Source organism: Diabrotica undecimpunctata, chromosome 1 (genome assembly GCF_040954645.1).
Source record: "Diabrotica undecimpunctata isolate CICGRU chromosome 1, icDiaUnde3, whole genome shotgun sequence".
Taxonomy (NCBI): Eukaryota; Metazoa; Arthropoda; class Insecta; order Coleoptera; family Chrysomelidae; genus Diabrotica; species Diabrotica undecimpunctata.
The window spans coordinates 17,078,455-17,092,640 of NC_092803.1; the positions used below are offsets into that span (position 1 = coordinate 17,078,455).

The 14,186-nt window shown below is 35.4% G+C and overlaps 1 protein-coding gene across 7 annotated transcripts in view; it reads left to right on the plus strand.

The window, feature by feature from the left end:
* Positions 1–14,186, plus strand: part of tutl (immunoglobulin superfamily member turtle) — a 500,395-nt gene that overhangs the window by 450,303 nt on the left and 35,906 nt on the right. For 6 of the 7 annotated variants that reach the window (XM_072537593.1, XM_072537564.1, XM_072537584.1 and 3 more), the window contains one exon: positions 3,747–3,825. In XM_072537593.1, the coding sequence (XP_072393694.1) occupies positions 3,747–3,825 (79 nt within the window). Of the gene's footprint in view, positions 1–3,746; positions 3,826–12,498; positions 13,115–14,186 lie in introns of those variants that run through there. The other variant, XM_072537618.1, reaches the window with a different exon arrangement.

Below are 14,186 nucleotides of genomic sequence, written 5' to 3' on the forward strand. Positions count from 1 at the left end.
ACTTAATTCATTTATACAGGAGTACTCTATTACATAGAGGAACGAGATCACAAAACCACAGAAAACTATGACAAAACACTAAACTAGATCAGAATGAAAAAAAGATTTATTATAGTAATAAATGTCAAGCACTCATCATCATTAACCTGTAGGCGTCCACTGCTGGACATAGGTCCTCAGCTCTTTCCATCTGTCCCTGTCTTGTGCGGCTTGCATCCAGTTATTGCTACCACGCTTCAGGTCGTCAGTCCATCTAGTTGGTGGGCGTCCTCTGCTCCGTATTGCTTATTGCCTTGGTCTCCACTCTAAAATACGTTTTGTCCATCGGTTGTCTGATAATCTGGCGATGCGCGACGTGTCCTTCTTCTTCTACGGCACTACAGCCCAAAATGAGCCTTGGCCTCCTTTATTTTTTGCCTCCACCCTTGTCTGTCTGTGGCTGCTCTTCTCCATACACGGACTCCTAAAAGTGCTTGTGCGTCGCTGCTTACTGTGTCTTCCCAGCGCTTTCTTGGCTTTCCAACTGGTCTCTTTCCCTGCATTCTGGCGTTCAGTGCTCGTTTTGGTAGCCTATCCTCTCCCATTCGTATCACATGTCCGGCCCATTGCAATCTTTGTATTCTAACGCGACGTGTCCTGCCCAATTCCATTTTAATGACGTGATTTTTTCGATAGCGTCTGTTTTTTTTTTTTTTTGTTCTACGACGTATTTCTTCGTTTGGGATTTGATCTCTCAGAGATCAAATCACACAACATCAAGACACTCAACATCTGAACATATAGGTAGATCCGATTTAAATACATAGTTTAATTTCCCAAACGCTGCCCAGGCTAATCCTATGCTCACATCTCTGCCCAACCGAATTTCATGTCCTAGGTACTTATACGATGTAGTCTGCACAATATCATTTCTATTAACATTATTTGCATCTTATTCATATTAACCTTTAGTCCGACCTCCACGGAAGCGTGATATAATTTTTCAAACATTATTATTGCATCATCCGTCGGCTATAAGGACGATGTCATCTGCAAATCTCACATGGCTGACCTTCTCTCCATTTATGTTGATACCATGCTCGTTTAGATGTGCCTTCTTACAAGTATGTTTTAAAAGCGTCGTAAATAGCTTTGGAGAGACTGTGTCTCCTTGCCGTACTCTTCGCTGTATACAAAATTTATTTCTTTTTTGTTGAGATAGTCTTACGCTAGCTAATAAAAATAAAAATAAAAATAAAAATAAAAACGTTTATTGCCTAATAAAAATTTGACATGTCATTAAATATCTTATTCATTATTGCCTTCTTTCTTCGGCGTCCCGCTCTTGCACCGCCAGCTTCTTGATTATTTGACCTCTCGGCATCCTGGACTTCTTTGTATGGATTTATCCTCGTCTTCTTCTGTAGGTACTAATTTAAGGCACCGTACCTACTTCCCTGCTTGGCTGTTTTCCGGCAACCATCCGGCTAGACCCTGATCAGATGGTCGATCAGTCTATGGGTAGATCTATGCATCCTCTGGATCCTGTTATTCTCGAGGATGCCCCTGGTCTTATGGAGTCTTCTTGTGGCCTGGTGGAAGAAATACCTGGTCCCTTTCTCGGCCACCTCCCTCAGTGGTGTATACTGGAGCCTTTCTCTGATGGTTGCATTCGTGATTCTGTTCTCCCATGATGTTCCGTCGATGATCCGGTAGCATGATGTTTCCGTGGCTTCTAGTCTTCTCCAGTGTGTCTCTGCTATGGAACTCCACACTGGTACAGCATATAGCATCACCGATCTAACATAGGCCTGGTATAACTGAATCTTCTTGGCCTTGGACAGCGGACTGGTCCTAAAAATGAAAGGGAGAATTAGTCTTTTAGCTGCATTAGCTTTTACCTTAGTTTTTTGTGTATGCACCCGGAAGTTGAGTTTTCTGTCGAGGTGGACTCCTAGGTACTTGACTGAATCTTCTTCCTGGATCCTGTTGCCTCCTACTCTGATTTGGTTTCGTGGTGGTCTCGAACTCTGGCTGAAGACTATGAACTGCGTCTTTTGGGCGTTGATTTTTATCTTCCATTTTTCGATGTATCTCGTGATTTTGTCCAAGTGATTTTCCATATTCCTGATGATTCTTCCTTCGTCTTTTCCGGATGCATACACTGCTGTGTCGTCTGCATAAAGAGCTGTTGAAGTTCTTGGATCTGTAGGTAGGTCTGAAACAAAAATGTTATACAAAATTGGAGATAAAATGCTGCCCTGAGGCATTCCTTCCTGAATATCCTGGATTGCTGACATCTTTTGGTCCGCTGAAACTTGGAATGTTCTGTTGGACAGATATGTGTCACAGATGTTGATGAGGTAGTGTAGTAGCCTAGCTTTGTCCATCTTGAAGATTAGTGCCTTTTTCCAAACCGTGTCATATGCTTTTTCTATGTCCAGTATGGCTAGTCCTGTCCTTTGTTTCCTGTTGAATTTTATTTTGGTGTCGCTGATGATTCTTGCTAGCTGTAGTTCGCAGTTTCTTCCTTTTCTGAATCCGAATTGGTCCTCTTGGATAATTCTTCTTCTTTCTGTGTGCTTCATCAGCCTCTTGTAGATGGTCTTTTCCAGAAGCCTGTAGCTTTCTGGTCTTCTTCCATCTTTCTTCGGTTTTCAAATCTTCGGTCGACAAATAGCAGTGCCAATGGTTTGTTGTATTTTGCAGACTTCTCTGTTAGGTTCTTTATCACTAGTAAGTTATTGTCGTTGTCACGTTAGTGCTGTATCCCGATCTAAATCCAGCTTGTTCTCTACGCTTCTCTAATTTAGCGTCCAGTCTTTTTTTGATAATTTTTGTGAAACGTTTATATATGTGTGAAATCAAACTGATAGGACGGTAGTTTTTTAAATCTGTTATGTCTCCTTGCTTGTGTAATAAAGTAATGACTGCATTATTCCATTGAGAAAGAGTTTCTCCTTGGTAGATGCATTCGGTGAAAATCTTGGCCAAAGCCTGGATAATTTTATTTCCACCTAGTTTGATCGCTTCGATCACTACTCCATCACCGGGGATTTGTTATTTTTCATTTCTAAAAGTGCCGTTTTGATTTCGTATGGAGTTATTTCTGGCATCAATTCTGATCCCTGGTTTGTGATTTTTGACAGGGGCTGATCTTGCCTTTCGTCGGTGCTCTCATACCTTTCGCGATAAAAGGATTCGACAACCTCAAGGATTTTAGTTTTATCAGTAGTAATGTTTCCATCTTTCTTTTTTATTTTGTACATATTTTTGTTGCCTATGTTGTTTTTTTGAATTATTTTAGTTATTTCTCTTTTTCCATGAAAGATGACCACTACAATTCAGTAATTTTATTTGAGCCACATTGCGTAGAAAGAAAGGGGAAAATGTATGTTAAATACTGAAAAAATAAAGGTCTTTAGAAAAACTGATAGATGGATAGAAACTTAAACCAAATGTTCGTTAAGATGCAATTTTCTTATTGACAGAATTGTATGAAGATATCGCCCCGCTTATTGCGTTCTCTCAAACCATACTCATAATCAACATGTTGGTTACACACATGCAAGAAATAAATGTGAACACAGATTTCTGTACTGTCTATGTTCGGAACGCCTTAGAACAGTTTCTTGGCGATACATGAGCATATCTAACTAGCCTTTCCTACTTGCGACCAAGCATTGTCGCTTCCTTTTGTATCTAAGTCTAAAGCCTATTTCTAGTAGTAAATAAATTGATAAGTTTATCTTTCTTTCTTTTTTCAGCTTACAATATGGTAGCATGTCGAATAACGGATTCCAGAAATGGAGGAAACGCCACAGAGAGTCAAGTGCCTTTGAAAAAGTGAGTCTAAACTTTTAATATTGCACATCATAATCGCACAGTATCTAACAATATTAACTTTCAATGTAAAATAATATACATGAGATGATTTAGAAAGCTGGGTATGCTATAAAACGTTTAAAACTTTCAAACTGTTGTTCATCCGTTTCATCAATATAAACTACAAAGACAATTGTAAAAAAAAATTTATCAAAGAATATTTATTCGCTCGTCAGAGAGGTATTTTATCATTTAGTCGTCACAAGCTGAAAGTATGTGGCGTAATACGTTAGTACTTTTAATTTTTATCCAGTTTAACTTTTTATTTCTGGTAATATATTGTTTTTTTATCAATACTTATATCAATAAAATTATTTACTAGATCCGTATTTTGTTCGCTTGGTTATTTTAATAAATATTAGCTATATTTTCTGAATTATAAAATTGTCGTTAATTCTTATTTAGCTATGTTAACTCTTTCACGGACATGTTGGTGCTAAGCCTAAGTGTCGAAGAGTTTTCGTCATTGTGGGACCAGACCGTCAGAGCTAGCGCTGTTTACATCGCTGACAAACATGGCCGACATTAAGAAATATTTAAATTAGGTTGTGGTGTCGTCCTATTATAAACTTTCTGTTTTTGTGGGATTTATAGACTAGTGGATATGAAGGAAATAGCGATATTTGACCTAATTCCAACTGTTACTTTTACACGTCAAGTCGTAAATTTGAAACAATATTGGCAAGAATAGATATCCAGTATGGTACAAAGTTCAAGCAGGGATTTCGACGTTGTAGATTTGGGAAACGAGGAGGATGTTGATGAAAAAACTTAAAAAGAATATATTATACCAATTCCACTTACATACAATTTTGTAAAAAATGGTGTTAACATCGATTCATCAGAAAATGCCACATCAGTTTTTATTTGAGACATAAATTTTTTGTTACAATCTATGAAGCACCTACCACGGAAGAAAACTTAAAAAAGTATATTCAGATGATTTGTTTTAACCACAAGAACAGACTCTCTGAATTAAAAGAAATTTTTTATAAGCCGGCAGGGAGGAATGCCGTGGATAGATTAGACATAAAAGAGGAAAAAACAAAATATATGGAAATGGGGGGAAATCCAAATCATTTAGGGCAGTTTTTCTAGGTAAATAACCCAATTAACTATTATAATGTAGAAATTGTTGGACAATTTGATTATTTAGGTGTAACACTAACAATGAAATGGCGAAAGCCAAGAAATCGTCAAAAGGATAGCTAAAAGTGGTAATAATGCTGAGAGTCTAAGATTTTGACGTAGAATCATCATTCTGGCTTTACAACCCTTTGTGGGTCCTAGCCTCCTTAAAAATTTCTCTAGAGTCGTCCCTATCCATCGCCCTCCTCCAAGCACGTATTCTCATATTTCTCATGCCTTTATCGATGTTATCAAGGAACCTTGTTCTGAGTCTTCCTCTTCTTCTCTGACCAATGGGTCTATCAAGGAGCGTTTTTCTAGCTGCGTCATTTTGTTCCATCCGCATTACATGCCCTATCCACCTCAGACATCCTATTTTTATATTCATATTAATTCGGACGGGTGCAAGATTATGGAATGGAAGAAAACTATTGAAGCATTGGGCCTCTAAAACCTGTTAAGCAGAACTATATGTCTGTTGCAAGGACAAATAAAAAGTCCTCTTGAAGAAAACTTTTTCGGTATAATACCCCATATTTTCTGCTACAAAGGACGACTCGAATAGATTTTTATAGACATTTTATCTGTGAGACAGAAAATGGAAACAGTGGAAGTGTGTATAACGTGGAACATTACCAACATGGGAGTAAACCACAATGGATTGTAATGAAAATTACATTTCTTTTTGACGTTTGGATTTAAAATCCGAAAATCGTTTTAAAAAAAAATTATAAATTAAGATTATGTTAACCTATAGATGTTTATTAATTCTCGTTTTGTAGCAGCTAATTTGATGGTTGACTTACTTGGATTCGATCTTATAGGCAAATAGTTATGTTTTTTAGGCAAATAGACTTTCTATTAACTTATTAATATTGGTATATTCTTATTGGTGACTTATTTTCATATTGGTATCCAGAGCCTGCTACATTCTGTAGATGGGTTTGCTTCACATCAATTTCTTTTTTTGCTGTTTCTTTCTTGATTATTGATACAAGCAACTTTTCATTGTACTCTGTGCTCTTTGTTCCAGGCATGTTTACATATCTATGATCTGTCAAAATCTCTGTAATATTTGATTTATGTTCATTTATCTTTACATTCAGTGGTCTAGAGGTTTCTCCCACATAAAATTGTTTCATTTACTAGATGATTCGGTCCTACAAATGTAAATCACCGATAGACCAACATGACTGTGGTAGTCATCCTTCGTTTCCATTTCAGAATTTAGTTCTTTGACTCATCGCCACATATCTAAATAATGAAGTCTACCTATTTATGTATAACTTTTATATTGGTGTTGTTCCGTCCCTCTACATTTTTTTTCTTATTAGTCCTTCAAGTATATTATTAATTATTTATTTTCATATTTCGTTTTAATTAACGTGTGTATGTATATGTCTTTACGTACGTAACCTCATATGTCATGTAGACACCGCGTTAATATTCTTAAAAGATACTTAGGGAGATTCGGTTTGCACAGCCACACTCAGTATTCGTGTAACCAAGGCGAGATTAACACTTCAATCCGGCTCGAAGGACCAATTTATAGATGTATTAATTCACTATAAGAGTTACATCTATCATATATTTGTTTAAACCGTGCTGGTATTATTTTTATGCTGAAATAAGTTAACTGTAAATTTATCAATTAATTTGAATTATGAAATCTTATTTGAAATATGTAAATTATATTGTACGCAACCTTTAATTATGAATGTTTATTTCTCTCCAGTGCGTTGGGACTGTGGAATCTCGTGGATTGCTTCTTACACTTAGATGGCGGGTTATATCACAAAAACTGAAGTGTTACTCTTGCGTTGGTTATACGAATACTGAGAATACTGAAGAATATTATGCAGCGTCTACACGTCATATTAGGTTACGTACGCAAAGACACATACTTACACGTTATTTAAAATTAAATATGGAAAGAAGTAATTAATAAAATACTTAAAGAAATAATAAAAAAATATATATGTGGAGGGACGAAACAGATATAGATCTAGTCAAAAGGTTATTATAAAGATGAACACATTGTACAGGGACCCTGACTTCTAATATACGAGAAAACCAATAAATTATAAACGATGTAAAACTAACAAAAATACAACACACCTGTACAAGACAGAATGACGTATGAAAGTGGAAAAATAGGAGGGATGTCTATAGTATATTTATTCATTGATAGTCCAACATTGATAAAAAGTATTAATAGGTTTAATCGATCAAAAATAAAATCCCGGAATGAATTATATCAATTTTAAATATTTATTTCCCATCGATCAGAAAACTGTATTGACTCTAGTACAATATCTACAAATTCATCTCTTTATAAATCGCACCAAAACCCAAATTTCATTTAGGACGTCAACATGTTCCAATCAATAAGTAAATTTGATCTGACTCTGATCGCTGTTGTCCACTAAAACAAAAAGTATTCGACTCTCATGACCATCTTATCCATGAAACAATTTATATGCCTAAATACAAATTTTTAACTACCTTATGTAATTGGTAGTGCAATTTGCAAGTTTGCTTATTACGGAAGAGGCAGGAACTGATTCTGTATTTAATTTAAACGATTTATAGCATACTCCATCTTCTAAAGAATGTAAACTATTAAATTTAAAACACGTAGTTTATTATTTATTGCCATATCATAAAATTTAATTGATTATGGCCAAAATGTTTCCATAATTAAATAGGTCGGCTATCCATCAACTAGCTACAACTCCATCCGATTAAAATTAATTTGATCGAAACTTCAACACAGCGATATGAAAAGCTTTGAAAGTTAAAATGTGTCATTATCATCCACAAATCAACCACACTCTAAAATATCGGGACGTCAAAAATTTCTGAACCAGATTAACTAGAAATATCTGTCGAATGAGCAACCATAAGATGCAGTTTTCACTAAAGATTTCATTTATAGTTAAATATCATATCAAATGATTTATTTTACATTTTGATTGACATTTGACAAAGACATTTTGAAAAAAAGAAACTGCAAGCGAGACATCTTAAAAGTATCTGGCCTTAGTTCACAACTTCGCAACGCTTTATTCTTGAGCATCCAGTTAAACGCATATTAAAGAGTATCTTAAATAACGGTAGAAATTCTGAAATTCATTTTTTCTAATGGCCTTTAGTGCCGTCATTTCATTCGTTTGATTTTTCTATATGTCTTCGTAAAATTGCCTTTTAACCAACATTTGCAGTTCTAGAAACACCAAAAAGTGAAAACTTTTCAAATACTGGCGGAATTATGTAACCTGGTGTTTTTTTTAATGTGACAAGGTTTACTTAATTGCTGGTGCATTACCGTGATGAAGAAAATAGTGACTACTCGCCCAAAATTGACCCATTTTCTTCTCGCTGCATGACGTAGTCTTTTTAGAGTTTATCTTCTTCTTCAGTGCCTTATTCGGTCCGGATGTTGTCGATCATCAAGGCTATCATGGTTTTGTTGACTACTCTGCGAAACAGCTCCGCTGAGGTCATCCCAAACCATTGTCGGAGATTTTTCAACCACGAGATACGACGGCGTCCCGGTCCTCTTCTGCCAAATACTTTACTCTGCATAACGAGTTGAAGAATTCGATATTTTTCTTCGTTCCGCATTACGTGGCCGAGGTACTCAAGCTTACGTTGTTTAACTAAATTAAGCACTTCTTTTTCTTTTGTCATGCGCTGTAGGACCTCAACGTTGGTGACATGGTCCACATAAGATATTTTTAGTATCCTTCTGTATATCCACATCTCGAAGGCTTCGATTCGTTTTTCAGTGGCTTGCGTCAGTGTCCAGGCTTCAACTCCATATAGTAACACTGGAAGAACGTAGCACCTCACTATCCGCATCTTGGTTCCCAAACTGAGATCACTGCAGCACAGCAAGGATCTCAACTTAATAAATGTAGACCGTGCCATTTCAATTCTGGATCTAATCTCTTGAGCGTAGTCCCATTGTACGTTGAAGGTAGTTCCGAGGTAAGTGAATCTGTCGAATCTCTGGATCTCTTCGCTACCTGTCATTAGTGCCCCGGGATCTAAATTTGTATGGCTGACAACCATGAATTTAGTTTTCTTAATATTAAGGTTCAGTCCGTATGTTACGCTCACAGTTCGCACTCGGTCTAGTAAGGCCTGCAGATCGTTTAGGCTGGTTGCTAGTAACACAGTGTCATCGGCGTAGCGGATATTATTGATGTATTCACCGTTCACTCGGATTCCCATGTCTAGGTTTGTGAGGGCTTCATTAAAAATCTCCTCAGAGTATATATTGAAAAGAGTCGGCGATAGCACACATCCTTGCCTTACTCCTCGCATGATCTTCACTTGGTCGGTCAGCTGGTCTTCGACCTTGATTTGAGCACGCTGGTTCCAGTATAAATTTATGATGATCCGAATGTCCTTCTCATCCAATCCTACTCTTTGTAGTGCGGTGACCATCTTCTGGTGCTGACAACGGTCAAATGCCTTGGCGTAGTCAATAAAACAAATATAGACATCACAACTGACATCGCGGCATCTCTGAAGTAGGACTTGTAAGGTGAAAAGAGCTTCACGTGTACCCATGGAATTGCGGAATCCGAATTGCATTTCACCGACATTTTCTTCGCATTTCTTGTAAATTCTGGCATGTATCATTTTAAGAAAAATTTTAAGTGCATGACTCATAAGACTGATAGTTCGGAAATCTTCGCACGTTTTCGCAGATCGTTTTTTTGGTAGCGTTACAAATGTTGACAATAGCCATTCCTCTGGGATATTACTTGAATCGTATATGGCGTTGAACAGTTCAGTTAACTCCTTCGTGCTCACTTCACTCATCACCTTAATAAGTTCAACGGGTATTTCGTCCGGGCCTGTAGCCTTACCATTCTTAGACTGTTTTAAAGCAGCCTTTACCTCGCTTTCTAGAATTGACGGCCCTGTCATGCAATTTATTTCCGGAAGGTTGCCTCGGTCGTCCCAGAAAAGTTCTTCGATATATATTTTCCAGGTAACCAACTTCTTATTCACTGTCGTCGCCAGAGTTATAGTTAGAGTTTATACGTAGAATTATTTGTTGATTATCTGCCCATTTAGAGCGCATTCCTGGGAAGTCTTCATAGTAAAAAAAATTAATATCGACGCTCGAATGGAAGCTTCCATTGTGAAGATTGTTTTTTGTTTTTTGATTATAACCGTAAACTGACGTCGTCTCTGATGGTCTTTTTAAACATATTTTCGTTATTTCGAACATTTCTAATTTTTCCAGATACGACTTCCAAATGAATTTTTTTCTGGTCTACCCTGAGGAATTTTTGGAATGAATCTGACATACATTCGAGTGGTTCCCAAAATCTTATAAATTTTTGGAGAAAAATGGTTCAAATAAAAGTTATAACATAAAAGTAGTAACAGTACTCGTTCAGAATAAGGTATGAAATTGGTACAGGAGTTAAAGGAATTGATACAGAGGATATTTTCTTTTTGAGAATAACAGCTACGCCAAGTCTGAGAGAAATAGATTCCTGTCCTGTACCTGGCCAGCTTGTTTCACTGAATCTGAGGATGTCAATATCGAGTGTTCATTTCCCAGACGACGTTATAGATTTTTTTTTGCCTCGAACATGCTGGTCAGTTCCATGTTCCTATCTTTAAGTTTATGTCTGAGATTTTTACAGTACCACTTAATGTTGATGAGGTATTTATTGTTTGACAGGAATTTTGCTTGATGACGACCTGGATCCGCTTGAGATATGCCTGGACTGGCGGATCTTGTTTTCCGAAATCCATAATCAGTAAAATCATATGATAAATGAAGCAACTTCATTAAGAATTACTAATTGCGTGAAATTATAAACTAAGCTACGATACTTCTGGGACAGACCTCGTATTTTAACCTCGTAAACCGATATTAGGACGCTATCTTTAAATGATTAAACTCCGTTAGAAGTTTTTGTGATATCCACCCTCAAAAAGGGTATAAAAACTTCAAGCTATATACGATATATAAGCCCTTCGGAGTAAACATCAAACTTTTTATAAAATAAAACTGTTCAGTGAAAACCACACCATTCTACTGCTTCTCAGACAAGAGATATTTCAATTTAAAATAGGTCAGAAACTTCTGGGACGCCCGCCGTTTTAGCGGTGTGCCACATGATCATTTTAGGCAGAAAATCGCCACTGAGTTAATTATTTGATGTTGTAATTGGGTCATATCGTATTAGAAAATCGATTATCATTAATGTAGAACTAAAAGTTTTATTTACTTATTTTCAAATTGCTTAAATATATTTCTACAAGATAAGAGAGTTGGATCTAGGCGTAAATTTGTAAACGGAACAAAATATGTTACGTGGAAACATTTATAGAAAATTACATCAATTAGCTTATTAGTAACATTAGAAAGTTAAAAAAAAATATTTCATAAAAAATTGAGAAGCTAATCCCAAAAAAACACTGGTAAACTTCATCTTAACTTACGCTAACAGAATAACTATGAGGTTACTTTAAAGCATCTTATATGAAAGAGAAAACTGGTAAGAACAATAATATATTGAATAAAATATTTATGAACATAGTACAGTATACAGTGTGTCAATTTTAAAACTTACAATGGGCTATATCTCACGAACAAAAGCTGATATCGAAAAATGCTTTAAACCGTTTCTAGGATAGTAAGGGTGAACTAAAATGACATAAAAGAGAATATAACTGATGACAGAACTGGCGAAGAATCACAATTGGAGTAAGGAGTTCTGAATGGCGATAAAAATACAGTGGAACCTGTGTAAAATGAAATCATTTGACCGTGACCCAATTTTCTTCCATAGCTAAAATTGCGGATAATATCTTCGGTGGGTAAAGAGTTATCTCCTTCATGCAATAAAACAATTTTATCAATATTATTCCTTCCTAAAAGTAGCCGATCATAGTGAGGTACGTCAATAGACTGATTTTGTCTGGATTTATTGAACTCCTTCGACGACAAAACGATCTGAAGTTTGGCATTCATTCAGTAGCGTATCTGCGAAGTGTTCGTTACTGCTGGGTTAGTAAGCGTTATCTACTATTCAGACAGACTTGCCTCAGCCATAATTGTTTGTCATATGTGACTTACATAAATGATTGGTATTCTGTATCGACATTGGACAAAGTTCAGTTTTATTAGAATATTTTACATTAAAGTATACACGTAATCACTAAAATTTTTTGTACTCAAAATTCCGTGTTAGTAAAAGTACAAATTGCACAGATATCACGGTCTTAGTTACTACAAATATAGGGGCAAGAGTTACTGCTAAATTATTAAATAAATATCGGTAATCAATCAATATCTGTAATGAAACATATGGTATTTAAATATCATAATTCTATACGGCCCAATACAACTTCCAATAATCAATAAATAAAAAAAAAACATCATACCATCGAAGTCACCACTAGCAACCCACATTTCAATCATTTTCGATCGTTTTACCAAAATTTGAAAGAACTGTCTTCTTGTAGGACGGTTGAATCCGAATCGTACCGTGACTATGAAAGCGTTTTCATAATTCCTGGGACAAGTTTAGACACAAACCGTAAACGCCAGGCTCTTTGATCTCGCTAGTGCTGCGATAACAACCATTTTTTGTACCGGACTGGTCATTTCTTACAACAATGTACGTGGTAGTCGAAACTATCGCACTATATAGCGAGATTGTCGATCTAGAAAGATCTGTTTTAGTATATACCTTAATTAATCTTAAAGTAGATAGTAATGATACTAATCAATTATATAATTATGGCGTTTGCCATATGTCAACTGTCATTTATCAGGTGTCAGTTGTCATTTGTCAGCTACCAATTGTTTTGTCGGCTGATGTAATGGCAATTGTCATGGGTCAGTTGATAAATGTCAATTATCAAATATAACATAAGTGGTAACGTAGATATCCTAAAAGATATATAGAATTTAAAAAAAAATAGGTTTGGGTTGGTTATTGGTCCAAGGGTTTATTAACAATTATATATACTTAATATAAAGAAGCAGAAAGACAAGTATGTACAGATAGGCATATCCTTTAAACTAAATTGTCAATTTAATTTGTATTTTACTTGAATAAACTAACTATTGACTTGACTTTTCTTTTTTTACTTTCCTTTAACACACCTATTTTTTACTAACCAGCTAGGTATTGGTTGAAAGAGTTGCAGAAATAGCTAAAACAGATCTTGTACCTGTAGAGTGAGGAATGATAACGCATCTCTACGTTGCGTTCCTCACCTAAATGTGCTTCATTTGTTCCTGGAATGTTTTGATAGGGTCTAGAGATCCTTCTTTTTGTGTAGGTGCATTGTGACCACTTTCCAAAAGTTTATGAGTGACATGGGACAATTTTGTTTTAGGTTATGTAGTAGATTTTCTTACATACAGTAATATATCAATAGTTATAGAAACTATTAACAAAATTCGTGGTTTTTGGAAGGTGGTCTATAAATTCTTTCATGATTTCGTCTTATTAGTCCACGTTTTGTTAACGTAATGGTATCTGGGACATGATTTAATTTGCTTATTGTTATAATATTTATTTTTCCATGCACAAACTATTATTGTTGTCTTTATTTCTTCTGGAATATTCAAATTTATGCATGTTTTTGAAAACTAAATTTAAAATATTTCAAATTCTAAATTGTGCATCTGAATATTGGGCAGTTATATTAATAAGAAAGTTATCCAGTAATATTTTAAACACAACATCGATGTTTTCTGATACAACAATCTATTTTCGACGACCTTCACGAAATTGTTAAATATTTATATAAAATTAAAAACAATCGGTAAAATAGTAGCAAATCTTTTTTCACAGAAACTATCACTGAAACTTTCGTTATAACTGCTTAGTTTTCAGTTGGTTTTGACGATTTTTCTCGAAATCTTCACTATGTACATAGAACTTAATAATATCTAATTGTTACGTTAACACTACTTATATGTATGATGACGATAGATCAATATAGTACTGACCTGTGTCGATTAGACATGTCTTAGTTGTATTTCTAACATATGTTACGAGTTTAGTCAAAGTGTCTTTAAATTTTGCTTGAGTACATCCTTAAGAAACCAAAGATTTAATGAATTTTTATTCATAAATAAAGTCTTATATAATACTGTGAGTTGCGACGGGTAAAATTGCTTAGATTTGAGGGTGGAA